Source organism: Trichoderma asperellum, chromosome 4 (assembly GCF_020647865.1).
Source record: "Trichoderma asperellum chromosome 4, complete sequence".
Classification (NCBI taxonomy): Eukaryota; Fungi; Ascomycota; class Sordariomycetes; order Hypocreales; family Hypocreaceae; genus Trichoderma; species Trichoderma asperellum.
Genome location: NC_089418.1, coordinates 1,755,872 through 1,782,813, shown reverse-complemented (window position 1 = coordinate 1,782,813; position 26,942 = coordinate 1,755,872). Strand labels below are relative to the sequence as shown.

Below are 26,942 nucleotides of genomic sequence, written 5' to 3'. Positions count from 1 at the left end.
GGCATGCCGACAGGAGGACGTTTCCGCATACCATAGCAATCCGTGCTTTAAATCAGCCGTCCAGATGCCGGCAAGATACTGTCCACCAATTGTCGGATGTATCATCTGAGCAGTTCCGGAAAATGCAGCAATTTTAGCAGATCCGTAAGTTAATTGACGCGCAGAGTAGGTTTCAACCAACTCATAATAGTTTCTATAATCTTTGCTGTAGAAGTTCGACAGACTTACAGCCCTAGGTCCCTTCTGGTGCTTACGACACTAGTCCAGTGAGAAACAAGACACAGTGAACGCCTTCAAAATTTGAGCAAAAGGGTGATAATAAAGAGCCCAGAGATAGTTTAATATTAACTATTAGAGATTAATATACAAATCCCTGTCCGCCTATTAAATCATCTATACCCTGCTCGGCTGTCTGCTTTAGGACACTTGCGGCAATCTTCCGACCATAGAAATAGCCCAAGTTCCTTGCAATAGCCTCTTCTTGTGGCCATCGAAACTCTTTTGCAACTTGCAATAGCGTTTCTCTGGTGCTCTTGTTCAGATTGCGCAGTAGAAAGCTAACACATTCCCGTTCAGTCGGTTGTTGACGCCCACTTAGGAGAGCGTCAATCTCCTTTAAACCCTTGCTTGATTGCAATTCAAGATGTACCTTTTCACCAGGATTCATTGCCATCGCCAACATTACCGTCTTGTTGACAATACCGCCCTTTGATACCAAGAACTCCAATGGCGCCGTTGCTCTTGCATGAAGACCTGGATTCCATGCGGCTGCAATCATTACTGACTCCGTGACTTGCCCACCATAGTTTAGCAAAACTTCTAGACTTTCTTTCCCATGAGTGCTCAAAGCCGCGGCTATCATAACGGTCTCCGTAACGTTACCTCCATTTTGAAGAAGAAACTCCAGGTTCTCCTTGCCTCGCGGGTTCCAAATCGCACCCGTCAGAATATCATCAGTATACTCGACTGTGTTGTTGACTTTGCGAAGATATTCTAGAGAGCCTTTTCCATCCCAACTAAACGCAGCACCCAGTATCATTCTTTCAGTTATAGTAACCTCTTTGATACTCTTAACTCGGTTAAACAGAAAGTTAAGAACCTTTTGGCAATTCTCTGCTCCTGCGGCGAGAACCGCATCCGTGATGGGTAGGTCGCCTTTTATGCTCAACAATGTGTCAAAAACCGTGCTCCATTGGAGACTATGAGCTGCATGAATCATTATTTCCTCGGTGATTGAAGCCATTGAGCATTTGCCAAGCAAAAAATTTAAGGCTGCTGCCGAACCCCCTTCACCCGCCAGTCTTGTGGTATAATCTATGGGGAGGGTAACATGGGATAAAAGCATATCCATAGCCTTCCTCCCAAGAGTAGCACTTACTCTTGCGGCTGCTAATAGCATTTTTTCAGTCACAAGCATAGTAGGCTCCTCAGAGAAGAGATACTGCAAAGCGCGTATATCTTTCACGTTTCCGGCAGCAGCGACAGCAACTGCTTCAGTGACTTGACCCCCGACTCCCAGAAGCGACCGTAAATAAGTATCTCCACTTTCCTTCCGTGCTGCGCGCAGTAATATGGTTTCCGAGATAGAGAAAGTCCCATATATCTTGAGGAGATACTCCAATGCTTCCGCACTTCCACTATTGGCTACTGCTGCCAGAATGATCTCATCAGTAACCTCGACTTCAGGATCATGGCATATCAAAGTTTCCAACACCTCATTAGATCCAAAGTTGCGACTAATGGTAGCTATTATGACTGCTTGGGTGACACGCACTCCCGATGATAGCAGCAGTTCAACCTTAGCAATAGCATCCTTGAAGCGACCTGATTCCACTGCTCGTACAACGATTTGCTCGGTGATAGCCACCGTGGTGTCAAGTTTGAGGAGAAACTTTAGCACCTCTCCGCCATCATTGTTCCCTGCAGCTGACAATAAATTCTCATGAGTAACAATAACAGAATGCCCATTCGTAATCATGAGCTCCAGCATTTCTTTGCCCACCGAGTTCCCCGCAGCTGTCATAATTGCCTTATCAGGGATATCAACCGTACCATCAAAACTCAACAGAAGTTCAAGAGCCCCAATTCTAGGGTTCCCTGCCGCCGCTATCAACACATCATCAGTGATCAGACCGCCTTTTCGGAGGAGTAGGGCTAGATTTTCCGTTGCGCGTTCGCTAAGAGCTGCCTTGACCATCATTGGCTCCGTTATTGGGATATGATCTGATGTGAGAAGAAGCTCGAGCGCCTTGGACCCATTGGGGTTTCCAGCCGCTGCTACCAACATTTCCTCAGACAAATCTGCGTCATTATCACAGCTCAGTAGAAACTTTAATAGTTCCACTGAACCCTTTGCAGCAGCAAGCATTAATTCTCTTGTTATGATGCCTCCTCGCTTGACAAGCATTTCCATGATCTCAACACAGTGTCTGTTTGATACCGCAGCAAGAATAACATTTTCATCTATGTGGCCACCTCTATTGATCAATAATTCGATCGTTTGGGCGTCAGCGGCCGCCACTGCTCCGACCATCACAGTTCTCGTTGGTTGGCCGCCATAGTTGAGAAGTAACTCAACAGTAGGCTTTCCGCCGGCGAACCGGTATTCTACGGCTTTCAGCATGATCGTTTCAGTCACTTGACCACCGCAATCTAACAGTAATTGAAGGGTCAGCACCACGTGTCGAGCCGAAAGTGCTCGCTCCATCATGTCTTCAGTCACTGGGCCGCCTCTCCCCAGTAGGAATTCAAGCGCCTCCAAACCATGTTGATTGCAGACCGCGGCAAGCATGACTTTATGGGTGATCTCCCCTCCTCGACTCAAAAGTATTTGGAGCAATTCCTTGGGGTTGTTTAAGTTTTCTGAAGCAGAGATCATAACAGCTTCTGTTATCTGACCTCCCCGCCCCACTAGCAACATTAAGCATTCTCTCACATGAATATTTCTCATAGCCTGCTCAAAAACAGCTCTAGTAATGGGAGCCTTACGATTCTTTTTAAGTAGAAGGTCGAGGCAATGCGCGCCATGAATATTTGAAGCAGCTACCATGAGAAGCTGTTCGGTGACGGGAACACCAGCCCGTTCTATCAAGAATGCCAGACCATCATTTTCCCGGGAATTTTCGGCCGCTGTTTTGAGAATTTCCTCGGTAATAGTGATTTCTTCATTGGAATTAACCATCAACTCCAGTGTTTCCCTGTTTATATCGCCCCGCAAACTCTCCAACATAACACCGTTAGTGGCCCGACAGCCTTTCTCCAGCAGAAATGCAAGGCTTGTGTGATAACGCTTTTGAGCTGAGGCAATCAATACGTTTTCTGTAAGCAAACCTCCATTGGTGATTAGAAGATTCAGATAATCTTCACTCAAGTTTGCCCCAGCAGCAGCCATCATTAATTGCTCATTTATCTGACCGCCTTTCTTGAGCAACAGCTTCAGTGGCTCCGTGGTATTTCCTTCAGACATTGACGCTATCATCATTCTTGTCGTCACCTGGTGTTTTTTACGCAGTATGAGTTCAAGGGTTTCTGCATCCCCAGGCCAAATCGAAATCATGTCACACAATGTGGTCTCATCCAGTGTGATATCCAGAGCTGGAGATGCGAGTATCTCTCTCAACACTGCCACATTTTTGCTCCAGATTGCGGCAAGAAGACTGTTTTGGTGTATGCCACCGAGGGCATTGACATCAACTCCATTGCGTAATAGTAACCGTACGAGAACGGGAAAACCAAAGGAGGCACAAATTTGCAACGGCGGTGTAGGTTTGAAAGGTGGCTTCCTTTCGTAGGTATCGAATTTGCCACTTTTCTCGTAGTAGATCCGGTACGCCGAATTGATTTTGGCCTCGGAAAGAAAAAGGTGCGAGAAAATTCTCAATAACGACTCGCTGTAAGTCTCATCGACGACGCTTCGGATATGTTCAGACCAATTCATGGCTGCGTACTCAAGGAATTCATAGTCGGTCAGACGACCGTAGTATGCTAGGATATCCTGAGATGGTCTCGTCCCAAATTCTTCCGAAGAGAGATATGTAAGACAGTCAATTGCAAGACAGATGTTGGAGTCTGTTGGAGAACTGTAAAACACCGAAACTGAGCTTTCTTGAGTGTCGTATTTCCGCATCAATGCTAGATCCGTAAGAAAGTCCTGGGCTGATTCGTGCACAAAGCCAACAATACCATTTTCTATTTTAAGAAGAGGACCGAATAGAGTGCTCAAGAAGTAATTCAAGTTGTTCTCGACCCGATTTCGAAGCTCAGATATATAGCTGTGGTCGGGCCATATTGCAAGAACAATCCTTAGCTCTTCCATGGTCAAAGGACGTTTTGCAAATAGAATCCATCGCAGCACTCTCTTAGCCTTATCGCGAGATATTAGATCAATCTCTGCAAGAATTTTTGCATACACTCCTGGTATATCCTTCGGTAGTTCTTTTAGCTGCGCACGAATGCTGGCAGTACTAGTTTCACTAGACCTTATCAATCTTGATAGGGTAAGCGATGCCCAGAGAAACATACCGCCCGAGCTAGCAACAAGAACGTTCCGTATGTGATGCTCTAACTCTTGTGGGAGGCTTTTCATCTGGGCAAGTCGATGAGCTTCATGTCCCACAAACTGGCGGATATCATTATCATTATGATTGCCAAGATACACTTCCTGAACGATCTGAGGTCCTGAAAGCACTGCCGCAATAGGTATATGAGGACGGCTTGAGATCAATATTCTGAATGCAGCGTCGCCGGTAGAATCATAGATGTTCTTGAAAAGGTGCGGTAGGTTCTCTAAAAGCTGAGTCCGTGACGTCTCTTCGCACTCATCCAGCGCATCCACCACACAAAAAATTTCTGCCTCCCAATTTTTAGTAATTACCTCTTGAAAAACCCGCCACAGGTTTCCAAAGCCCCACGAGGAACTTTTATTATGCAAATAGTCGTAGGGTATCTTCTTATATAATGATGGTAGTTGATAAAGAATCTGGTATAGGAGACTCCGTAGAATGGCCGTGGCCGTATTTTGCTCACTGATCTTGCTATCGCAAAAAAAATAGACCACAACAATTGTCTTTCCATCTTTAGTCTGGCGAGTGATTCCCAGCTGCTTTGATACGTAAGATAACAGAACGCTCTTACCACTCCCAGGGTTACCAGAGAGCCAGAGCACATTAGTCGAGCCCAGTTCAATCCAATGCTGGTACCCTTCGCACTGAAAGAACCATTCGCACGTGTTTCCATGACGTTTCTGATAAACGTCATCACGATAGGTCTGGCAATCGAAAGCTCGAAGGGTCTTTAGAAATTCATTGAGTTCTCTGCTTCCTACTCTACATCTTAGCTCCAATTCTATTCATCGCCTGATTTGCATACTCTTTTGTGTTTTGTAAAGGGTTTTTTGACCTAGATTAATAACATTAGCATCATTAAGAGACAACTCGTACAACAAGAACCTACGCTGTGCTGTAATATGCCCAGCCAAGTATTCTTTAATATGGCCGACAATGGTTTGGTAGGTTTCATCAGTGGGATTCATGAATTTGACCATGTTAGAATGGTTTTCGTTGACGGCATATCGTGATTCGTTCTGTAAAAATAGGAGACTAGAAATATTTTTTACTAGCTGTACTGCTTCCCCCTTTCTCTCCCAATATCCTGCTGGATGCTAAATGTGCGTTTAGAACTGGGTTGAGAACTTTCTCCGACAAAATATTGAGAGGAATTCTAACCTTGATTACAGTTGGGGTAGTCTGAAGCTCATAGAAGCTAAAAAGTCGGAGTCTCGGATTTGACCAGACTTGAACAAGCCTCTCTCTCTGATCCTCCAAAAATTCAGAGTCTTCGCGAAGTTGTTCTAATAATTTGAGTCTGGTAGATTGCTGATTTTCTGACGTAATACTCCCCACCATCTCGACGAGAGAATCAACGTTTAAGCCAGAGTGCGGGGCGCCAAAGAACACAATTGCTCTAGTTGAATTTAGGATTTGTCCGTAATTGGGATCAATCTGGGATTGAAGCAAAGCCTATAATGCAAGAACAAGTAAGACGCCACGCTTTCTCATATTGCATTTTGGGAGAATACCTGTGTGATCACCAAACATCCTAGGCTATGTCCCACAAAGATAATAGGTCGCATCTTTTCCTACATAAACAGTCAATTTAGAGAGAAAAGAACAGAATCATGTAGCAAAGAACTTACAGCTAACGACACTCTTGCAATCATCAAGTTTTGAAGGAATTTGCGACGAAACTCTAGCATAGTTCGTTTACCCTTCGTTCGTAGATTCGAATCATACCCGTAAGTTAGAATTCGTACGTTCTCTGCTACATCTCGGGGAAGAAAGTCCATAAGCCACATCTTATCACTCTTACGATTCCTCCAAGATCCAAAGGCATGACCACTCAATCCAGTGACCGCAATAAGACTAAACACAAGTTAGAAGGCAACATAACTCGAGTTGGCATTAGGAACTTACTCAACCATGTAGTCGCCCTTTGGATTATTTAGTGGTGTGAGGCCGTAAAAATGGCAATCTACACTCAAGAATACTTCAGTTTCTTTTACAAGCTCAGAGCTGCTGTAAATAATAATGGGATTTGACGTGTTACGATCAAGTTTCTGAAAATAGGCCAAGGGCGTTCCCATCTTCATAATAGCAGTTTGTGTATTGCCAGTAAAGGAGGGAAATATTGACAACCACTGAGGATCTAGTCCTTCCAAGCCATCGATTACCTGAAGATTCTGTGCAAGGACCTCTTCTGTCCAGCCAGACGGTACGTTTTCGATCCTCCAGCAATCCGGTCGACTAGGTGGTTTTAATTCGTTTGTGTCGCTGGCTGGAGACGCCATCAGGCTAGACAAGTAAGACCAGAATGAAGACATTATGATTATACACTTGAAGCACAGCTTAGCAAGGCGGCATACAAGTAATACTGTTACTTATGTATAATGTAAGATATAATCATTAATATACTGGCTTTATAATAATAATCTCTACTTTTACTTATATAATATTAAATACATAATTCTTACATAATATAAGACGTGGTAGTTAATATACTGGCTTCTGTAACAATGACCCTATCTTTACTTATGAAATATTAAATGCGTTGTTCTTGCATAATGCAAGACGTGGTAGTTAATATACTGGCTTCTGTAACAATGACCCTATCTTTACTTATGAAATATTAAATGCGTTGTTCTTGCATAATGCAAGACGTGGCAGTTAATATACTGGCTTCTGTAACAGTGACCCCACCTTACTTATGAAATATCAAATGCGTTGTTCTTGCATAATGCAAGACGTGGCAGTTAATATACTGGCTTCTGTAACAGTGACCCTATCTTGACGTATGATATTAAATGCGTTGTTCTTGCATAATGCAGGACGTGGCAGTTAATATCTCCTACGTTTACTTATGAAATATTAAATGTGCTGTTTTTATATAATGTAGCGTTGTTAGTGGAATCGAAAAAGATATAACATAGCAAGCTCTCATTGCATTTTATTTATATTACCGCCTATTGTACCTAAAATCTTGTCATTCTTTTGCTCATGACTATTTGAGTAATAGCAAAAGTATATTACTAGAAAATATCAGCCCTTCCTTGCTTCGGTACGCAGTAATCATGGTTGCTTTGCCAAGAGATGTACAGTTGTGGCCGTATAGGCGCATTCCCTATGAGTTTGAGCACGGGTATCCACTTGAGAATGACGTACGCGCGGCAATGACCATATGGGAGGAAGCTTCAGGCGTGGTATTTGTCGTTCGTCAAAGGGAGGAAAACTATCTGATCATTCGGAAGCCAACCTCCGGGCGCAGCATGAGTGCCGTTGGGATGCGAAAAGGACCCCAGGCCGTTTACATCAACGCTGGATTTCTAGCACTGCATGAGTTAGGCCATGCACTAGGCCTGATCCATGAACAATGTCGTACCGACAGAGAGCAGCACATTGAAGTTCAATGGGAGAATATAGAATATGACCATGCCAACCACAACTTCGAAATCGAGGTCGACAGTGTGAACATGACTCCGTACGATCGGGCTTCTGTCATGCACTACCCCGCCCCGGCTACAGGTTGGCAAGGCTACCCCCATGATCAAGAAACTTGGACGATGCGCTGGAAAACCAATAGATATCAAAACCTCGGTCCTGACACATGGACAAACCTCTCAGCACTTGATCGGGAAGGGATTCGCGCCGCCTACTCCAAGGTGACAGTCGCAATGGGGAATGAAAGGGCTACCGGCAAATGGAACAATCCATATGCAGTCCAATTCCCCGTTTTTATTGCCAGCAAGCAATTCTTTTATATGCATAACCTTGATAATTATTCTTGGTATATCCAAGAATTACTGCCAGAGGGGAAAATGGGCAGTACAACTCATTCTGGTAAATGGAACAATCCATATGCAGTCCAATTCCCATTTTTTATTGCCGGCAAGCAATTCATTTATATGCATAACCTTGATAATTATTCTTGGTATATCCAAGAATTACTGCCAGAGGGGAAAATGGGTAGTACAACTCATTCTGGTAAATGGAATAATCCATATGCTGTCCAATTTCCGTTTACTATTGGTGGCAGGCAGTTCTTTTACGGGCAAAATCAGCAGACGCGCTATTGGTTTATCCAGGAGTTGCTACCTGGGGGGAAAATGGGTAATGAGACTGATAGTGGTAGATGGAACAATCCATATGCTGTCCAATTTCCGTTTACTATTGGTGGCAAGCAGTTTTTCTATGGGCAAGACCTTAGTACTAACTATTGGTTTATCCAGGAGTTGCTACCTGGGGGGAAAATGGGTAATGAGACTGATAATGGTAGATGGAACAATCCATATGCTATTCAATTTCCGTTTACTATTGGTGGCAAGCAGTTTTTCTATGGGCAAAATCAGCAAAAGCGCTATTGGTTTATCCAGGAGTTGCTACCTGGGGGGAAAATGGGTAATGAATTACAGGGAGGTTTTTGGCAGCAATCTTATGCTATACAGTTCCCTTTTACTATAAACAAAAGACAGTATATTTATGGTCAGGATACCAAAGGGGATTATAGTTGGTTTATTCAAAGTCTTACTTAATATTTATATAGAAAAAAACTACTAGGCCTCTTTTCCTAGGGAAACAAGGGGTCTCCCAAATAGACATGGTCCGACTTGGTTTCACTTCAGACACTGCCAGTTCCTTCGCCGTAGTATAGGCTGTGTTACTGAGAATTAATTACAGATACCCATAAAGTTGATTCTGCTGTATTTAATAACCAATATTCATCTACAATAACCGTTCTAATAATGCGTAGATGGCGAATAAAGATAGAAGCCACACTTAATACTCGAACGATTAAAAATGCCTACCCAGGTAGTAGTACCTAGGTACCTAGGTACTACCTACTAACCTAACTTATTCTCTGCCAGGCAACAGGACTCTTGACAGGTATAAGCTACATGTAATCATAAGCTGGCTACTAGGCGTGTTAGTTAGGGCCGTGCTGTTGCTAACGTGCATCTAGGCACGGCATCTATAATAGTAGAAGGTGTACTGCGGTTGCTAGAAACGGCAATCCAAGACCCGCCAAAAATTACATCAGTCTTTATCGATAAGATTGTCGGCCAGCTTGTCCTCAACACCAGGACTTTTATAGCCGACATTTGTTCCAAATTTACATACTGCAACATCATAATGCTGGACGATAGACCATGTCGCAATTCCTGTCAATTATAGGGTGGTCTTTCCTCCCCAATGTAAGACCTCTACTCTTCATCCAACGCATCCATGTAGCGCTTCGACTGCACACGAGATCAAGCAGCTAACCGTCAAACGTGAAACCCAGATCGCCACATCGTGGATCCAAACCATCTACTATGGTCTCACAATCCGCGCCGGCGACCCGAAACCGGCTCCCGGCAGCCCACGGTTCAACAACCACCGCCGCAACATCCACGTCCTCGTCGTAGCGATCTACCTCGCCTACACCATCTACGAGGCCGACTACGAACTTCGCCGCCAGGGATCCTTCTACACAGACCTGGGCGTGCCCTTCTCCGCCACCGATCGCGACGTCAAGTCTCGCTTCCGCCGTCTCGCAGCCCTCCATCACCCCGACAAAACCGGCAGCGTCGCCCCCGACTCGGCCGCATACTTCATCCACCTCAAGGCTGCGAGCGACACACTGCAAGATGCCGCGAAGCGCTTCGCCTACGAGCGTTTCGGACCCGAGACGATAGCCTGGCAGAAGTGCGTCACAATCAGAGACTTTGTCACGCGGGGTGTCTTCTCGGGCATCCTACCGCACTACGGCGTCGCGGCTGGGTCGATATATGTCTTGGGCCTGCTGGGTTACATGGACTTTGGCAAGTTCTACCGCTGGCTCATACTTTTGACGCTCTGCGTCTTTGAGATTCACGCTGTTACCCGACCAAATTTTCCCACACTACTCGACGGCCTCAACTTCATCTTCTCTACCACGGCTTCTCATCCGCCGTACCTACCATATCAACTGATACAGCTTACACGCAAACTCACCATCACTATATACATTGCTCTGTCGCAAATTGGCCCGCTGCTGGTAATGGACGCATCACCATCAAAGAGATCCCTTGGAGATGAGGACGAGCTATTACGCCAGGGCTTGACTCGCCTAGAAGCCATCACTGGTCAGTTCGACGTCGATGCGACGAGGCTAATGGACATGGAGATGGCGCCTTTCAAGGGTGATGCTGAGGCAACATCCAACCTGCAAGGAAAGATGAGAGAGTGGTTGATCCAAAACACAATTCGTGCTGATCCCATGGTCCGCGATGCTCTGGGCATGTCCTTGAGAAAGCGGCGAGTTGACGTTCCAGCTGGCGCAAGGGGTAACCGATAGAGCTTCAATAAATGTTGGAAATATGTAGAACAAGCGTAATGTATTTCGAATTTCAATATGCCATTTCTCTCCTGAAACGATGCCAAATTGAGTATCGACTGAATTCACCGATACGACCTGACTCTTGACTATGTCACCATCTTGCCTCTCCAAACTTCAATATGTGCTCATGTATAAATAACAATAAATCTATGTGCTGAGGAAGCAATGTATCTATATCTACTTTTCGCAGAAGTGTTATCCAAGATTCTAGTGAAGACTATTAAAGAAAAAAAAAAGTCTACAAACGCTGTGCTCCACGTGTTTCAATCGGAATCAAACACATCGCCACAAACGCTGCGAGGATTAAAACAGCAGACATGTAGATTGGTGTCGTGGACCCGTCTCCAGGAATATTCGCTGCAATGAGCGGAGCCATCAAACCCGTCAACCTGTTAAGGAAACTGGCAACTCCAGTGCCGGCGCCTCTGACGGGAGCCGGGAAAATCTCCGGCGTGAAAGCATATAGGACGCCATACATGATGTTCTGTGCAAAAGCTTCGATACAGGAGAAAATGAGTTGAGTCGTGGATGTGGTGCCGTATGCGGCAAAGACGAAGAGAAATACTGCCGAGATGACAGTGGAGCTGGCCAACGTACCGCGGCGGCCGAAGAAAGGGGATGGATGGTCGACTAGATACGCGGCGAGGAGGCTGCCAGGGATACCCATTACTGATGTGATGGCATAATTACGATATGTGGTGCCAGAAATGGCTGATGTCTCGTCTTGCATGGCCTCAACCTGCGAGTCATCGTTGTGGTGAGAAAGGTATTGGGGTAAAAAGGCGTTAAACAATGGATATCCTATGCATTCATTATGGTTAGTCGCCTACTCCTTGATACGAAAATCAGTCAGATATTTACCCATTCCTATAGTAGCCCAGCAAATCCAGATAAGAGTAGTAGCCAAAGCCAGAGTTTTGGTTTGAAAGAGTGGCCGCAGCCTCTCACCCGAGAACCCCTTGAGCTTCTCTTTAAAGAGGTTTGATCGCGGGGCGGAGGATATCGAGTATCGCTGGGCGTTATGGGAAGACTGCTCAGGATCCTCTGCCGCGACTTGATCCAGGATTTCTGAGGTGAGCCACGTCTTCGCACCATTCCGATAGGCGATGCCGTGGACAACGGCAACAGCTTCGTTCTGGCGACCCTTGTTGAGAAGGAATTTTGGTGACTCGAACATATAAAAGATGAAGAAACGAACACAGAACATGGCAAAAGTAATGATGCCAATAGTCATGATGAAGTATCGCCACCCGAGATTTACTGGCCATTGCGCAATGAAGAACCATGCGGCAAGTGAAGATACAAGTTGTCCGATAGGCCACCAAACGGAGAGCAGCGTCAGTAGAGAGCTGGAGGCGTCTGGTAGAAACTCCAGAAACAAGGCGCCATCAACAGGCAAATTTCCACCAACACCAAAACCGAATGCAGCGTAGAGGAAACACACGGCTCCCCAGCTTCTACCGTACGCAGCTAAAATGCCGAAGATGCTCGTGATAAGTAGCGTCATGTTGAAGGCAATTCGACGGCCAAAGACATCCGACCCTATCCCCCACAGGAAACTCCCAAGTGAGAGACCTACAAAGCAAGAGCTTGTCGTATACCTGACTGTCTTTTCTGGTATATCGAACTCTGCTGACAGCGACGGTAAAGTTAGCGAGACGCCCTGTATCGTTTGTTAGTGGTCTTAGTGAGACGGATAGTGACGTATTTTATAGCAGTTCCATTCCGCATACCTGTAGCCATAAGCTAGACGTCGCATGTTAGCCGTCTACCTTCATATAGAATCAGAGAGAGAGGACGAGTCTTGCTTACTTATCGGCAAACCATCCAAAGCCACAGAGGATAAAAAGCTGCCAATTGTACCGCCCCATACCGATATCTTGAATTGCCTTGTTGATGAGCTTAGATTTTACTAGTATTGGTTTAGCGGCGGTTCCTCTCTCCAGTGCCATCGTCAACACTCACTCTCATAATCGGTCCATTCCCCTCGCTTGCCTTGCCTCATCTGCGCCCTCAGGCCCTCGATGGTATATTCGGCCGCATTCATCAGCAGCATACCCTCGCCCTGATCGTCCTTTGCGGAGCCCACATCGTCCTCATCATCTGCACTTTCGTCCTGCGTCTCAAATTCGACTCGCCCAACCCGCGCCGAGTGGCTGTGAAGATGTGCCTGCTCTAAGGGAACCAGAACTCCGTCGTAGTTATCCACCGACTCCGTGCGCCCCAGCCCAAACCGCCATGAGACCATGATTAGAGATTAGTCGCGCCGGCGCAACCGGGATATAAAAAAAGCCAAAAAGATTATAATGTTAACTCATTAAAACAGCGCCGCTTCTCGACTGTATGTCACACGGCCATCCGATGGAATGAAAAGAATAGAAAAAGCCCGTAAATGTTGGGAGAGCACAGAGATAAAAGTGAGCCAGAATCACGGCTGACTGATGTGGAATCAGGTTTCCGATTTGATGTCGGGTTAGGTAATCCGACGCAAGGGGCGTTTATTTGACGACGGTGGAGGCCGAGAACGGTGTAATGAGACACTGTGATCGCATCCAGTAATTCCCAAGCAGCACGCGGCCTATTGTTGCAAGCCGAAGTGTTGGTGATGAATCAGGGACCCCTGAGAATGGACGACGGTGCTGCCAAAAATGAAGAAAAGGAAAAAAAGGGAAAGAAAACGGAACAGAAGAGCAAGGCGCAACGACGAGCGTGGACGAAGATGAGATTGACGTGATCGACACCAGATGACAACTTAGTCATTAGGGGAGCATGAATAGCGAAGCAAGGCGCCCCCGTGCACTCGGTCCTGCCGCACTCTGCGCCAATCACAGTGGGCTTCAGCGCTATTTTAGTCATTGCTAGCGGCCGGGGATGTCTTCAGCGTGGCGTTAATGTGGTATAAAGTCGTGCCCCATAAAGCGCAGATGCGTCACACGAGATCCCGCAGCAGCTCTACATAGATCCCAAGACTCGCAGCAAGTCCGCTTTTAACAAGGAATACCTATTAACACCATAAATGGCCAGCCCCTGAATGAATACAGATGCTAATCGTTTCTTTTTCAAGTCTCCCACCACAGGCTTTGGCAATTTGAACAGGCAACCGGTGTTTAATAGAGCCAGCTCCGCACCCCTGCATATATATCACCGTTATTTGTGGCGTCATCAAAACGAGGTCGTGCTTGAAGATTCACGGCATGGACTTTGCGGTATACAATTCTTATCATCTCAAATTGCTGGGAATCTCCAACCGAGGGTATTATCGCCCTACAGAGTGCAATGCAGTAAATCATTACGTTTATCATTGAACTTGTGTTCAATCATCATAACAGGTCGCAGCCCCGATTCCGCGAGCTCTTCGCCCGGGTTAAAACACCAGCCTGGGGTGCTCGGGTATATATCCCAACTCCAACGTTAAACCAAGGTGCCCAAAGTGGCGATATTACATATAAAATCCTATGACTCCAGCTGGGAGGATCTCCTTAATCCTCGTCATTATCTTCATCGCTGGTTGCCTCAATATTAGACTTGTCCGACTTGGATTTTTTCTTGTTCGTAGGAACGCTGGGCTCTTCAATGTCCATTTCGTCGGGATCATCGACATCTTGGCCTTTTGCCCGCAGCGCCGCGTTGATACCGGGAGCCGCTTTGAGAAGAGCAAGATATTGTTCGACGGATAGAGAAATGCCCTTGGGCGGTAAGTTAGCATTTGTGCGCTCCAGCATGTCTGTTTTGGTTTCGTCAGTATACGGTAAGCTTACCTTTTTGCCTGGGAGCATTTTCCCATCCTTCTCGTAGTACTCTCGGATGTTGATGAAACACATCTTCTTGAACTCGGAGACTCCTACACGTCGTTTGTTTGACAACTGTTGCAGATCAATGTGTAAGCTAGAGCGCAAAACATTTTGATCAGACATCATATCGCACCTCCCAAAACGGATTTCCCTCGTCGTCTTTGCCATCAGGCGCACTGGCAGCGGCAGCGCTCTTATTCTTCTTCGAGGAAGAGGTCCTGGGGACATCGTCCTCGCTGTCGCTGCTCGCCCGTCGCTTCTTGGTTGTCGGAGGCATGCCTTGAGGTGATATAAGCGCAATATCTCTAACCCAGGGGTTTAATCGCAAACGAGAGGTCGTATTTGCGTTTGCGATCCAGATCCAGATCAGCCAGGGACGGTAGTTGAGGAAGGCTCGCTACGGCGCGTGGAGCATCAAGCGGGCCAGACGCGTTTCGTTTAGGCGTGATTAATTAATGGGCACTTTAGAAGAGCTTCAGGCGGGGCAGCGACTCAATGGTCACGCCAGCTCACGTGAGGACTTCACCGCTGCATGCAAGAGCTGCGTTGAGCCGTTAAATATCTAATGAAATGTTCATAATTCACATGGAAGAGCCAAAATCGAGCAGTTGGCTTGAAAATAGCCTTTCCTGAATTTTGCATCCTCCTATTCCCCCTAACAAGCGCTGCTCTAACTCTGCTTAAAGAGAATGCAGAGCGTGTTGAAAACCAGGGGTTGAGTGGCAGTGGAGGCCTGAGCTCCAAATTTAGAGGTAGATGCGACATCGACCCGCAATTGTCCCCTAAAAGGAGAAATGTGGGAGCAGCCTCATCAGATTGATCTTATCCTCCATACCGGCGCATATGAAATACGGAGTCAGCGGAGCATCTCGAAGTCTTCCCTTGGACCACACCATATACATAATACTGCTGCTTCTGCTGCTGCTGCTGCTGCGATTCATAGCGCTGAGTAGTAGTGGCTTCACCGTGCATATCATCTTCTTATACACACACACACACTCTCTCTCTCTCTCTCTCTTCTATTCTTACGGCGGGATTGGCGCTTGTTTGACATGTTTTCCGCTGCTCTCCGACACCACATCACGACACGCTGACGACATAGAGAGACCGGCTTGTTGGGGCCAAGCCAGTAGAGGAGTTTAACTCCAATGAGCTCAATCGCATCTGATCTTGCGCAGCGTCGCGACGACTCCGCCGAGCAGGCCTCGGCCGAATCCACGAGTCGAGTCGAAACCACACACACAAGCGATGACGCGCCGCCAGACTACAATAATGATAATGACGATGATTACGAGTCCAAGAATTTAGAATGCGAGTCTAAGCCACTGTTTGCCGATGCAAATGGGGGCAATCAAGCGGCCCCGGAAGTGACTTTCGCCTCGAGAGCTATCCAGTTCTTTGCGACAGCGACGCCGTCAACCCTTGCGGGATTAGGCGTGGGAGTCTCGGCGGTGACTTATGCTGTTCTTGGGAGGCTTGGTCTCGTGCTGATAGGAGCATTCGGCGGCGTGGTCTCCTTTATTATATGGGAATCGAAGCACCCGGAGCTGGCAAAGGCCATTCGCGGTGAGGAGAGTACGAAGGTGCTAGACAGGGTTTGGGCAGATTTGACGTCTGCGCGGTCTCTGGAGACGCCAGATGATGAAGATGAGGATCAGAATCGTATCAAAAGCTTCGACGACTTTCGCCCAGAAACGAAAGAAGCGCTGAGCGGCTTAGTCGATGCCATTATCCAAAACTACATCAAGTGGTGGTACAATCCAATTGTACCTTCCGATCACGCTTTTCCTCTCGCTTGCCGCAAGTCGATCACGTCGTTTGTCTTGGCTATATCGAACCGGATGACCCGTAAGCGACCGGCCGACGCTTTCCTGGACCTCCTGACCAACTCAACTTCCATGATAATCGTGTTTCTTTCAGAATTGGCGGCTGCATTCGCTGCCCTCCCGCCTGATGCGAATCTGACAGCCGCAGACACCATATACAACTATCTTGCCGAGAATCCCGACTCTCGTCTTGCGAATCTGCTAAACCAGAGGCAACAAGCAACAAAATTCAAGATGGTATCCGAAGATTTGCTTGGATTCCTCGACAAGAATGCTTACAACTGCGACCCAGCGCGAATTTTCTTGCGGGAGATTCTCGCAAATTCAGTGTTTGAGCAGACGTTGCAGCAGTGCAGCAGGGCCGAGTGGATCAATGGATGGATTGTATATCTGTTAGAAGCGGGCGAACCGAATCTGAATCAAGCAATTGACGTCGGGATGCAGACCGGCCGCGATGTGGCCAACAATGTCTTCGCCGACCTAGATGGCAACGTTGGCAATGTCGGCATCGCAAAACCCCGGCGCGGTAGTAACGATCAAGGCCAGACTCGGCGCAAGGAGACGTCTCACAAGAAAAAACTAAGCAAGGCAGACGAGGAACTAGAGGGAGCCATGGAGGAAATGAAACGAATGAATGCCATGATAGCAGAGGATGAAGCGCGACGGAAAAGGGCCTCGACGTTGACCGAAGCATCTGAACGCTCAAAGCAGAGCATGGATATGGCAACTCGAGATGCGGAAGCTCAAAAAAATGAGGAAGCATTTTCACCGACATCTAACAGATTCTCGCCCGGAGGAGCATCGGTAGACGGCGTCTCATCCAAGAGCGATACAATCTACACTCCCCATACGCCGCGGTCTACAGCCGATTCCGCTAGCCAAGAATCATCTCCACAGGAAAACAAAGAGCAGTCATTTACAAGCTTCGATCAGATTGTCCCGCCAGGCCAACCAGTAGTGGACGAGGAAGAGGCACCGAGAAAGGAACCGCTTACTTTGCACAACGCTTCATTCACTCTAAACGACGATGGCTCGGGCGACACGGGGAAGATTCGAAGCAAGCCGACCGTAGACTACCTGATTCAGGTAGAGCCGTCATCTTCTCACTATCCCGGTTGGATGATTGTAAGGCGGTATTCGGATTTTGAGACTCTTCACGAGATCCTGAGACGAATTGCAGCCGTATCCGGTGCCACAGCCTTCATGGAGCTTCACAAGGAGCTGCCAAGCTGGAAGGTTCACACCCGAGAGTCTCTTCGTGGTGAACTGGAGAGGTATCTACGAGATGCTTGTTGGTATCAAGCTTTGGCAGAAAGCGAGGGAATGAAGCGATTCCTCGAAAAATCACAGGGACACACGCATGGCAACTCCAAGTCATTTGGCTGGGAGACGGTGGGCAAGAATATGCTTGAGGTGCTGTCCATTGGTCCAAAAGGAGCCGTAGAAGGTGGAAAGACTCTTGTCGGCGGCGTCAGCGGTGTCTTTGGTCACTTTGGCGGCCTGGGTCGAAAGTCGACCACTCAATCCATCGACCTTACTCCCCCGAACCCAAACCGGTTATCCACATCGTCGATAACGGGCAGCCGAGTCGATAGCATTGCACGATCACCCGCGAGGTCGGAACGCGCCAGTCTCGATAGTCAGAGATCATCCGTCATTGCGACACAGCCGGGCAGAGTAGAGCGAATGCCAAGCTTCGTCCAATCTCCCAACAACAGCGAGACAGATCTACGGTTGGGCCAGAGAGGCCGAGTTGACTCGATATCCACTTCAGTAAGCGCTCGACAGAGCAGAGAGCACAGCAGAGCCTCCAGCTTGGCCGCTCTCCGGTCACCATCATCAATAAGTCTAGATTTTACAAAGCTTCCGCCGCCGCCAGATGAGATTAGCGATGACTATGAATCGCAGGCAAACGACTTTGAAACGAAGTTGCGTAGAAACGCGAGTTTCGTGGAGGATCAGAGCCGTAACAACAGCTCGCAGGTACTGAGCGCGTCCGCGTCCGCGCCGGCGTTATCGGGAAAGAAGAGTCCAGCGAAGCCTGCCCGGCAATATGCTCAGCTAACGGAACCTGAAACTCGGGTAGCTGTTGAGCTCATCTTTGCTGTCATTAATGAGATGTACACTCTCTCTTCAGCTTGGAACATCCGGCGAACACTCCTCACGGCCGCGAAGTCGTTCCTGCTACGCCCTGGAAACCCTTCTCTCTTGACCGTACAGTCTCTTATCCAGTCATCTGTGATAGACGCCAACACGTCCGACGCAGGGATCGCGACAGGGTTGCGCAAAATACGCGAGAATACCATGCCCACGGAACAGGAGCAAGAATCCTGGCCAGCACAGTCGACGGAAGAAGAGAAGAGAGAGCTGGCCGTAAAGGCACGTAGGCTGCTAATACAGAGCGGGGTGCCGGCCGCGCTGATGGGCGTGATGGGGCAGTCGGCCACAGGCGAGGCCCTCGGACGTGTGTTTGACTGTTTGCAGATCGAGGAGATTGCCAGGGGATTGATTTTTGGCCTAATACTGCAGGCAGTGAGGGTTCTTACGCATTGATTACGCATTTTTATTATTTTGGCACGAAAATACGAAATAGGGACTACGCCACCTGAAGCTATTGGCAATGAAGCGGGACGGAGATTATAACGCGGTATATGAAAAAGCTTCTGCTACGGAGAACCACTGGGAGGGATATCCGGGGATGTTTTCTTCTTTGGTTCTGTACACGATGAAAAAGAAAAGAGGGCGGGAACATAATTAACTCTTGGTTGCTTTTTTTTGGTATTCCTCCGGAGGACTATTGGATGAATGGGGTGCCTTTTTTGCTGCCCCCCTTTTCTTGACCTCGGGTGTAAGCCAACCTCTTTAACGATGGGATGAGACGTGTGTGCTTCATTTATTGTCTTCAACATAGCATACCTACAGTATCACTTTTTGAGGCCATCATGTAATATTAGTGTGGCCTCTTCCTTTCTGTTTCATTTTCTTAAACTTTTAGAGAGAATAGTTGTAATATTACTAGATGGGCAGACTTTGCTCTTGTTCCAACCCTCTATCTCTCTTCCCTTTTATTCCACGTGCACCCCTTCTTTTCAGCTTTTACCTTAAAAAGAAAGTAGGTTTGCTCACACATATTGATCCCGCGCTTACGGAATTTCCTTTATCCCCTCTACCAGCGGGGTGTGATTCTATCGCTTGCTAGCTGCGAGATTTTGGGGCCGCGGAATGCAACTCCAGCATACGCGCGAAAGAGGGGGGTGCATGGTAGCATCGAACCTCGTCTGAATATACCGAGTGCATGCCGATATTCGGGGTCTGGATCATTCGCCGGGATCTTTCTACCTGCGGATCGGCAATTGATCACTCTCGAGGGGAAGAAGGGGGGGGTTTATCTCATGCTGCAAACGTGCCAGTAGTCAGGAGTTTGTCACACTAAACCGTTCTTTTTTCCTGCCTTCTTCTATGGTTCCTCATCTATAATCTAAAATGGGGCAAAATAAAAGGCTTCTATGGAGAAATAGAAAACCTGCCAGGAGAGGGCCCTGCCTTGGTAAAGTGATTAATCGTCTACGACGTCTTGTTGCGTCATGCATTATATGCCCCAGTGTCCAAGATTAAGGCCCCCCCTTCCTTTGGCCGTATTTTTTCTTTTCTTTTTTTTCTTTCTTTTTTCTTTTCTTTTTTTTCTTTCTTTTTTCTTTTTCTTTTTTTTTCTATTTTCTTTTTTTGGAGTGGGCCAATTAAAGAGGAGAAAGCAAGGGGAACAATAGCAAGTACTGTATCCTGCATGCTAGCACTATGTACCTACTCAATGCTTATCCCTCAAACCCTCGAGGGTCATATCTATAGTAGCCATCTACCTAATTTATCTCTTATCCCCCCATCCAGGGGTTCTCCATATTTGTCTAAGAAAAGCGAAAAGAAAAGAAAAAGGGAATAAAAACATACTAACAAGCATATCCTGGTCGTAATACACATATGTACTGCATAGCAGTAAAATAGCAAGAAACAAAGAGAAAAAGTACATGTCACTTTGTGTCAATTTCTTGCCTTGTCCGTCAATATCATGCACCACCCTGTCAGCCCCATATTCCGACCGTTTTATTTTATTTTATTTTCCTTTTTTGGGGGTTCTTTTTTTAAAATTATTGCTTTTTCCCCAGCTTTTTTTTTTTTTTTTTCCTTATTCTAATTTTTTTTTTTTCAACTACTCCTTGTCTTTTTGTTTATTTATTTTTTTCTTCCCCCTTGTCAGCCCAAATCTCTATGCCCTGCCCTGCTTCTACCCGGCTTTGCCCACCTGTAGTCTCTCGCCCTTGCAGGCTTACCAATCGCTGCCACTACTGGCCACTGCTAATACCAAAACAACCACTTCAAAATAATCTCCATCTCCATCCGTGCCTGTGCAACACACACTATTAGCCTAATGCAGGATGCCATCACAATCAATAATCCCCATCGCTGCGTTGCCCCTGCCTATCGTTATCTCCGTCCTCTGCCCTCCGTCCTCGCCTGAACTTCCCCTCAGCCATCATCGCCCTCGACTGCATACACTATAACTGCCTGCACCTCTTTCAGTACAGCTTCATTTCCCAGCTCCTCATGCACACGCAGCACGTGGACGATCAGCATCTGCGGCACTATACGCTGCCACTACTGCTAGCTCTGCTGCACCATCTTCTCCACCAAGGACCAGCTCTCTCTTTTCCGACCTTATTATCGTTAACTTAACTTGTGGCATCCCGCTAATCCGCCCACAGACACCGGCCCCCCGGAGCTCTGGCCGCTTCCGGCATCAGATCCTCCACTCCACCACTCCCGGCCTACCGTTGAAACCGCCACGTTTACGCCTCTCTTGTCTCTATATTTCCGGCCATGTGTTTCTACGGAATAGTATCACGGCACCCAGTGCCTATAATAGTGCTGTCGTATATGCGGGGAGCGTTCTAGAGCCTCTCTTCCCCATCTCTCATCTTGAGTCCTCAATATCCGAGTTGTCCATAGCCAGCCCCATAGTATCCGGTGGCCACCTCCCCCCTTGCAGTCAACCGAGCACTAATGTAGGTACCTCCTGTAAGTAATAGCCATCGCTTTCTGTGAGAAATGATGGCCGTTGAGCCTCGCTTCGCTTGCATGCATGCACATGCACATGCATATACAGGCGTAGTATATACGTATGCCCACATACATGCCGGCATCTGGCAATTCCCCTCACTCAGGTGGCATTACCGTTACAAAACCCCCAGCCACCGGACAGCTTATTCTTATTTGGTATCTAGTACGGGGTATGGCAGTAAATAGTATCAAATAGTAGCAGTGATGCCTGCACGCAGAGTAGCATTTGATGCAATGCGAGGCTACGCAGACCAAACTCGTCACTTGACAAGCGCCACAACACCAAACACTGCAAGTCCCTGCAGCATCATGAGCCGTTAGAGCCAAGCTTTCCTGTCAGTTGTCCGCTTTTGCCCGTTCATCCCATCTATTTCCGTGGCATGCTGGCACTAACACATAGATAGTGTTACTACGATCCCCACGCCCCAATCTCGTGGTCCTGTCACCACCCGGATCACCGATAACAGTAGTTGTCTCGTTTGTTATATGCTTCATCGTGACGTCGTCTCGCTTAACTCTCTCCATGCCCTGCTAGCGAACGCGATCCTGCATTCGCCTTGTTCCCCGTCCCATTCCCCCTCCTCCTCCTCGACGTTTTTGTTAGTATTTACGACCCTTCAGCTCAGTTCGGTTTGGTTGCGGCTTCATTGACGGTGAATTGTCGGGCAAGCTCCGAAGGATTCGAGGGGCAGCCCGTCACGGAAGACACGCAGATAGATTAGGTAGTAGAGCTCGAAGCGAGCACACACGGCAGAGTCAAGCCATAGTTTTGACAGGCCGGGAGCTTGAGGCTTGACGCGATGGCGTCTGTGTCAAGCCTTAGCGCACCACTTGCTTCCCACAGATAGCCGTCGACGAGAAGAAGGGTACGCAAATCCGAATCTCAAAACATGCGGCTGAATCCAAGCCTTTGTCGGCCGACGCAAAGCAAGATTACCGCCGCGGTGTCTGCGGAAGCATTAGTCATGATGCAGATCCCATCACCGTCAAAAGTGGATTCCAGTGTTTCGACTTGATAGAAGCTCTGTTTGGCATTATCTGCTACTGTCCATCTATCTAATCGCAAAAAGCTACATACAAGCACCCATACATTATTTTTATGCATCAAAACACCAAGCTTTTGTTACCGTCAGCCGCCCCGCTAGTTGTTTCGTTTCGTATGCCTAGACTTCGCTCGTTTCAAAGCCTTGGAGGTGCCATTTCAGTCCCCCTTAGCGTATTCGAGAACCAAACTATCCCTGCTAGGCTGCCTCAAACAAACCAGCTACAGTATAATACCTACCCAGCAAACAAATCGGAGATTTCCCCCCCTGCCGCAATGGCTTAATATAGAATAAAAATTATGAATAGAAAAAAAGAGGTAGTAAAAAAGGAACGGAATTAAAGATAAAGATAAGGTAACAGAAGAATGAAGAGGAGAGAAGTGAAGTGAAGGTGGAAGAAAGAAAATGAACAACAGTGTCCAGGTAGAGAGAGCGGCAGCCAAAAAAAAAAAAATTGGCAAAGATATGACAGGTAAAATTTCCGTAATGGCATATACGCTTAACCCGGACAGCGTCTAGCCATGCATGACAGGTCGCAATCGCATAGCGATGATGGCGTCAATCGACCAGCCACTGATGCATAACGGTTCCACTATGCAGAAAACAAATAATGAACAGATACTCCAGATACTCATGCAATGCTAGGTATGGAGGGTTGTAAACGAGCGACTGGTGTAATAACGAGAAAAAACAGGTTCATGACCGGGTATCAAAGGGTCTAGGCTCGTAACCAAGATGCTTTTATGCAAAAGAGCGACAAGAAGATTGGTAAATGGAGAGGTTGAAACACTCATAAGAGTGTCAGTGGGAAGAAATGAGCCTTATTTCGGTTTAAAGACTGCACTCGTTAGGAATATTTCCGTTTCCTTTGGCGGGAAGTCTTTGAGAGGAGGGACTGGTGCGGGTGAAGGCGGCAGTACAGTAGACATGACAGAGAATTTCGAGGTGGCGGCTGGGTTGAAGAATTGTAACATTGGTGAGGTGGCAAGGGTTGGAGAATCTGGCTGGGCGCTACGCCTCAGATTGCTCCTCTGTTGCTCATGCCCAGTCTGTAGTAGAGATCCAGGCTGATCTGCATCAGGCTCCGGCATGGCATTGTTCATCTTGTAGATCTCATCTTCTACGTCGGTCAAGAGGGCAAAAAGCTCATCGCCAGCATAGATACGGATGCTTTCTCCCGCAGAGCTCTTCACAGTAGACTTTCGAGTGAGGCCGTCCTTGTCCTTGTCTTCCTCTTCAGCTTCCTCGACGGCGGGCAGCTCGAGAATCATGCTTGGTACTTGAGCCACTACACGCAGAGGCGGCGGCGAGGCGCTCTCGGGACGGTTAGTGAAAGTAGTCTTAACCGGGCTTCGAGGAGGCGTGGCGATGTCCTGAATGACGGGTAGTGGTACTGGCGATGGCGTCTCGCGACCAACAGAAAGTATTGCGGCTGCGGCGATGTGCTCGAGGAGCTTTTGCCGAACGCGGGTACGCCTGTTCTCAGCCCTCTCAAGCTTGACGACCCAATCATCAATCGAAGCATCGAGTTCGGCCAGTGCTTCCTCTTGTCTAAGCAGCGGCTCGGGGCTAAATCGAGCTCCCCTGTGTGGGGATCGAAGATATTGGCAGATCCGAGAGTGCAAGCTACGACGGCCAGCCCTCAAGGAGTTGTAAGTGCGGCGAAGGTATTCCGCCTTTTCATCTAGCCGGTGGAGCTCCTTGGATAGGCTTTCGACATCTTCAACCTGTAGAACCTCAAACCTCTCGACTTGGCCAAGAGCCTGTTGACGGAGAATAGCCAGGTCGTTGGCGCTCATTTGAGCGACAGCCTTGAACGGTCTGACGCCCTGGGGAAGCTCCTCAAAGGCGCGCTGCTCAGCACTCCTAGATCGCTTCTTTTCACTGCAGCTGGGTTGGGAGTGGGAGTCACTCTTCTTGTGCGATTCGCCTCGTTTCCTTGGCCTGCCTCTATGCATGATACTTTGCGACTCGGAAGCAATTCGTCTATGGCCATGGCTGTGTGAACTCTCTTCAGCTGGGGTAGCGCTCAGCGGTGTACGGCATCGAGGTTCCCACTGTTTAATGGCAGGCTTCTTCTCCATAATTGGAGCTGAAGCAGGAGTCGGAAGCGTTGTGGCCGATGTAGCATCCATGCTCCCTGACACTGACATGAGGCGATCGCTGTTGTCAGACGTAGAGCTAAGAGGGCTCAAATACTGGCGGACACCTGTACCCAGTGGTGGTGTACTATCAGCTCTGAGATGCGTATATGAAGCGCTGCGCTGCACTTCCCGCACAAAAGTCTTCGTGTCCGGCTCCGGGATAACCAGTGGTGCTAGTCGTTTCGGCGAGGGCAGACGGGGAGGCTGAGAGTTCTTAGGTCGTCTCTTCACCTCAATCTGCTTCGGAGGCGCATATATCGCTCTGCTATTCGTCAGGTTGTATACATGTGGTGGAACCATATCCTGCTTGGGTCCATCTTCAGGAGCGCTGATGGACCGTTCTCGCAGCGGTGGTCGACCCGGTATTGTCGCTGTACACAGTTAGACGTGAAATAGATTGTCAATGGATACGAGGCTTACGAGAGTCCATGGCAATCTCTTGGACCGTTGTCATCGGACCAAGGTCAGGGATGGTGGCCTTTCGACGCCGGACGAGATTCGGCTGGTTCGCCTTGACTTTCAGTGTCGGAGTCGTAGCACCTGACCTATCGTTGCGCTCGGTGGCCTTGTTCATGGCGAGGGCAAAGGCGGTTTCGGGATCCACCGATGTGCCATTATTAAAGCAAGGCGATTGCCTCCCCTTGGGGAAGAGCTGATATTTGCCTTGTCCGTCTTGCTGCATCTTCTTAGCGGTCGATTTTTCATCTGGTAGAGCCGCCAGCGGCGTTGACTAGAGACACGTATAAGTCAGTCATGTACATGCATTATTCGACCATGTTGGGAGGCTGGCTTCTTACGGAAACCATCTGAAAAGCTGGCGAGAAAGGCCTTGGTGATGCACTCTGATCAATCCCAGAAATGCAGCCAGCTATGTGATTCATTACTCGTATGAATCAGCTTCGACGTGACGGACAGCCCAATGTTCAATGTCACCGTGTAAAGAGGGAAGACACAGTCATCCAGCCCTAGGTGAGATACAAGTAGCAATTCGTCTTAAACGAGAACGCTGTGAAATAACATCCCCAACCTTTCTACCATCCAGCAGGAAGGCAGGCGGGCGTTGGAACAAGGCGATGAGGGTATATATCTGCGCTACTGGCAAGATGGAGCCTGAAAGAACGATGCATTGCAATTCAGACGAGGCCTAGGCTAGCATGGATGTCTACCATGTTCCTCCTCGCTTGCACCCGACTAGAAGGGGCTATCCACAGTGGCCAGGAGAAGGCCTACGGGCCCAAAGAGTTCTAGCTCGGAGTGTCAAGGATATAGATATGCTTGAGGGGCTCTTTTCTGTGACACGGATGCAAATAGGACAGCGCCGGTGGCTGTACAGGTGCCATGCCATGTTCCCACAGGGGTGAATGCTAGACCCATGCTAGAGCAAAGCAGTCCGCAGGCTCCGGCGGAAGCTTCAAAAGAGGGTTAGACGGCCGGACCCTGGCAGACGGACAGGGCTAGAAAATATGGGAGGAGGAGCTGCTGCATGGCAACTAGGAGTTAAAACGCTAGCCCCTAGGCGACTTCGACCCGTTCTTCAGGTCGAAGCTCTTCCCCACCAAGCTTGGCCCGCCCAGGATATCCTTGCCTGCCATGATGTTCGCCCGCACGAATCCGATCTGTCGGGCGATTGCGTTTTAGCACCGGTATTCGGGGTCTGCTAAGGCGAGGGGAAAGCATTACGAAGAACGAGAAGAAAAAGAGGAAGATGGCGATATAGGGCCCTGCTGATGGGTTGGTGGGGGTTTAGTTTCAGGCGCCGGCGCTTGGTAAGAAGAGGCGGGCTTTGGAGAGGCCAAGAGTGAGATACCGACGCCAACAAGCATCTTCAAAGGCTCAACAGCGCAGCACCGGTGTGCCTCACAAAGCAATGACGATTACCCAGTGTCAAATATAGCAGCGGCACGGGCATCACGCGGCTGGCGATGATGATGAGGACGCAGTGCACGGCCAGAGCAACGTGATGAGATGAGGTGAAATGCTACATGGTACATGTATATGGGATGAACAAGGCTTCAGTGTTCAGAGCTGCACGTGCGCGAGCCCCTGCAGAGCCGTTCCAGCGACGCTTGCTTTACGACCTTCCCAACATTGTATAGCATCACCTCCAGGTGCGCCAAC

At 48.1% G+C, this 26,942-nt stretch overlaps 6 protein-coding genes across 6 annotated transcripts; 2 read left to right on the top strand and 4 right to left on the bottom strand.

Annotated features, from left to right (window-relative positions):
* Positions 1 to 358: 358 nt before the first annotated feature.
* Positions 359 to 6,877, bottom strand: TrAFT101_006999 (uncharacterized protein; the record flags this gene model as incomplete). The annotated part of the gene is made up of 6 exons (XM_066127930.1): positions 359 to 5,319; positions 5,368 to 5,397; positions 5,452 to 5,659; positions 5,724 to 6,017; positions 6,194 to 6,419; positions 6,471 to 6,877. The coding sequence occupies 6 exons, from the start codon at positions 6,875 to 6,877 to the stop codon at positions 359 to 361; spliced, it is 6,126 nt and encodes a 2,041-aa protein (XP_065984043.1).
* Positions 6,878 to 9,659: 2,782 nt separating this feature from the next.
* TrAFT101_006998 (uncharacterized protein) lies at positions 9,660 to 11,067 on the top strand. The gene is made up of 2 exons (XM_024910705.2): positions 9,660 to 9,742; positions 9,832 to 11,067. The coding sequence occupies exons 1-2, from the start codon at positions 9,698 to 9,700 to the stop codon at positions 10,864 to 10,866; spliced, it is 1,080 nt and encodes a 359-aa protein (XP_024758648.2). The 5' UTR covers positions 9,660 to 9,697; the 3' UTR covers positions 10,867 to 11,067.
* TrAFT101_006997 (uncharacterized protein) lies at positions 10,895 to 13,305 on the bottom strand. The gene is made up of 5 exons (XM_024900614.2): positions 12,874 to 13,305; positions 12,721 to 12,820; positions 12,642 to 12,654; positions 11,770 to 12,571; positions 10,895 to 11,709 (listed from the first exon to the last, which is right to left on the bottom strand). Exons 1-5 carry the CDS (start codon positions 13,154 to 13,156, stop codon positions 11,147 to 11,149), a joined length of 1,761 nt encoding a protein of 586 aa, XP_024758647.1. The 5' UTR covers positions 13,157 to 13,305; the 3' UTR covers positions 10,895 to 11,146.
* Positions 13,306 to 13,942: 637 nt separating this feature from the next.
* On the bottom strand, positions 13,943 to 15,168 carry TrAFT101_006996 (uncharacterized protein). Its single transcript, XM_024900631.2, has 3 exons — positions 14,833 to 15,168; positions 14,667 to 14,771; positions 13,943 to 14,594 (listed from the first exon to the last, which is right to left on the bottom strand). Exons 1-3 carry the CDS (start codon positions 14,974 to 14,976, stop codon positions 14,388 to 14,390), a joined length of 456 nt encoding a protein of 151 aa, XP_024758646.1. The 5' UTR covers positions 14,977 to 15,168; the 3' UTR covers positions 13,943 to 14,387.
* Positions 15,169 to 15,543: 375 nt separating this feature from the next.
* Positions 15,544 to 19,566, top strand: TrAFT101_006995 (uncharacterized protein). Its single transcript, XM_024908549.2, has one exon. The coding sequence runs from the start codon at positions 15,848 to 15,850 to the stop codon at positions 19,076 to 19,078; it is 3,231 nt and encodes a 1,076-aa protein (XP_024758645.1). The 5' UTR covers positions 15,544 to 15,847; the 3' UTR covers positions 19,079 to 19,566.
* Positions 19,567 to 22,659: 3,093 nt separating this feature from the next.
* TrAFT101_006994 (uncharacterized protein) lies at positions 22,660 to 26,835 on the bottom strand. The gene is made up of 3 exons (XM_024903422.2): positions 25,622 to 26,835; positions 25,245 to 25,554; positions 22,660 to 25,195 (listed from the first exon to the last, which is right to left on the bottom strand). Exons 1-3 carry the CDS (start codon positions 25,703 to 25,705, stop codon positions 23,502 to 23,504), a joined length of 2,088 nt encoding a protein of 695 aa, XP_024758643.2. The 5' UTR covers positions 25,706 to 26,835; the 3' UTR covers positions 22,660 to 23,501.
* Between the last annotated feature and the right edge of the window lie 107 nt (positions 26,836 to 26,942).

Coding starts and splice junctions, on each gene's coding strand:
- TrAFT101_006998 (XM_024910705.2), top strand. CDS start 9,698: ATGTCGCAATTCCTGTCAATTATAGGGTGGTCTTTCCTCCCCAAT. Junction 9,743..9,831: donor GGTGGTCTTTCCTCCCCAAT/GTAAGACCTCTA, acceptor CGTGAAACCCAG/ATCGCCACATCGTGGATCCA.
- TrAFT101_006997 (XM_024900614.2), bottom strand. CDS start 13,156: ATGGTCTCATGGCGGTTTGGGCTGGGGCGCACGGAGTCGGTGGATAAC. Junction 12,821..12,873: donor GGAATGGACCGATTATGAGA/GTGAGTGTTGAC, acceptor AACCAATACTAG/TAAAATCTAAGCTCATCAAC. Junction 11,710..11,769: donor CTGGGCTACTATAGGAATGG/GTAAATATCTGA, acceptor ATGAATGCATAG/GATATCCATTGTTTAACGCC.
- TrAFT101_006996 (XM_024900631.2), bottom strand. CDS start 14,976: ATGCCTCCGACAACCAAGAAGCGACGGGCGAGCAGCGACAGCGAGGAC. Junction 14,772..14,832: donor AGGGAAATCCGTTTTGGGAG/GTGCGATATGAT, acceptor GATCTGCAACAG/TTGTCAAACAAACGACGTGT. Junction 14,595..14,666: donor AAATGCTCCCAGGCAAAAAG/GTAAGCTTACCG, acceptor TTACCGCCCAAG/GGCATTTCTCTATCCGTCGA.
- TrAFT101_006995 (XM_024908549.2), top strand. CDS start 15,848: ATGAGCTCAATCGCATCTGATCTTGCGCAGCGTCGCGACGACTCCGCC.
- TrAFT101_006994 (XM_024903422.2), bottom strand. CDS start 25,705: ATGAATCACATAGCTGGCTGCATTTCTGGGATTGATCAGAGTGCATCA. Junction 25,555..25,621: donor CAGCTTTTCAGATGGTTTCC/GTAAGAAGCCAG, acceptor ACGTGTCTCTAG/TCAACGCCGCTGGCGGCTCT. Junction 25,196..25,244: donor AGAGATTGCCATGGACTCTC/GTAAGCCTCGTA, acceptor AACTGTGTACAG/CGACAATACCGGGTCGACCA.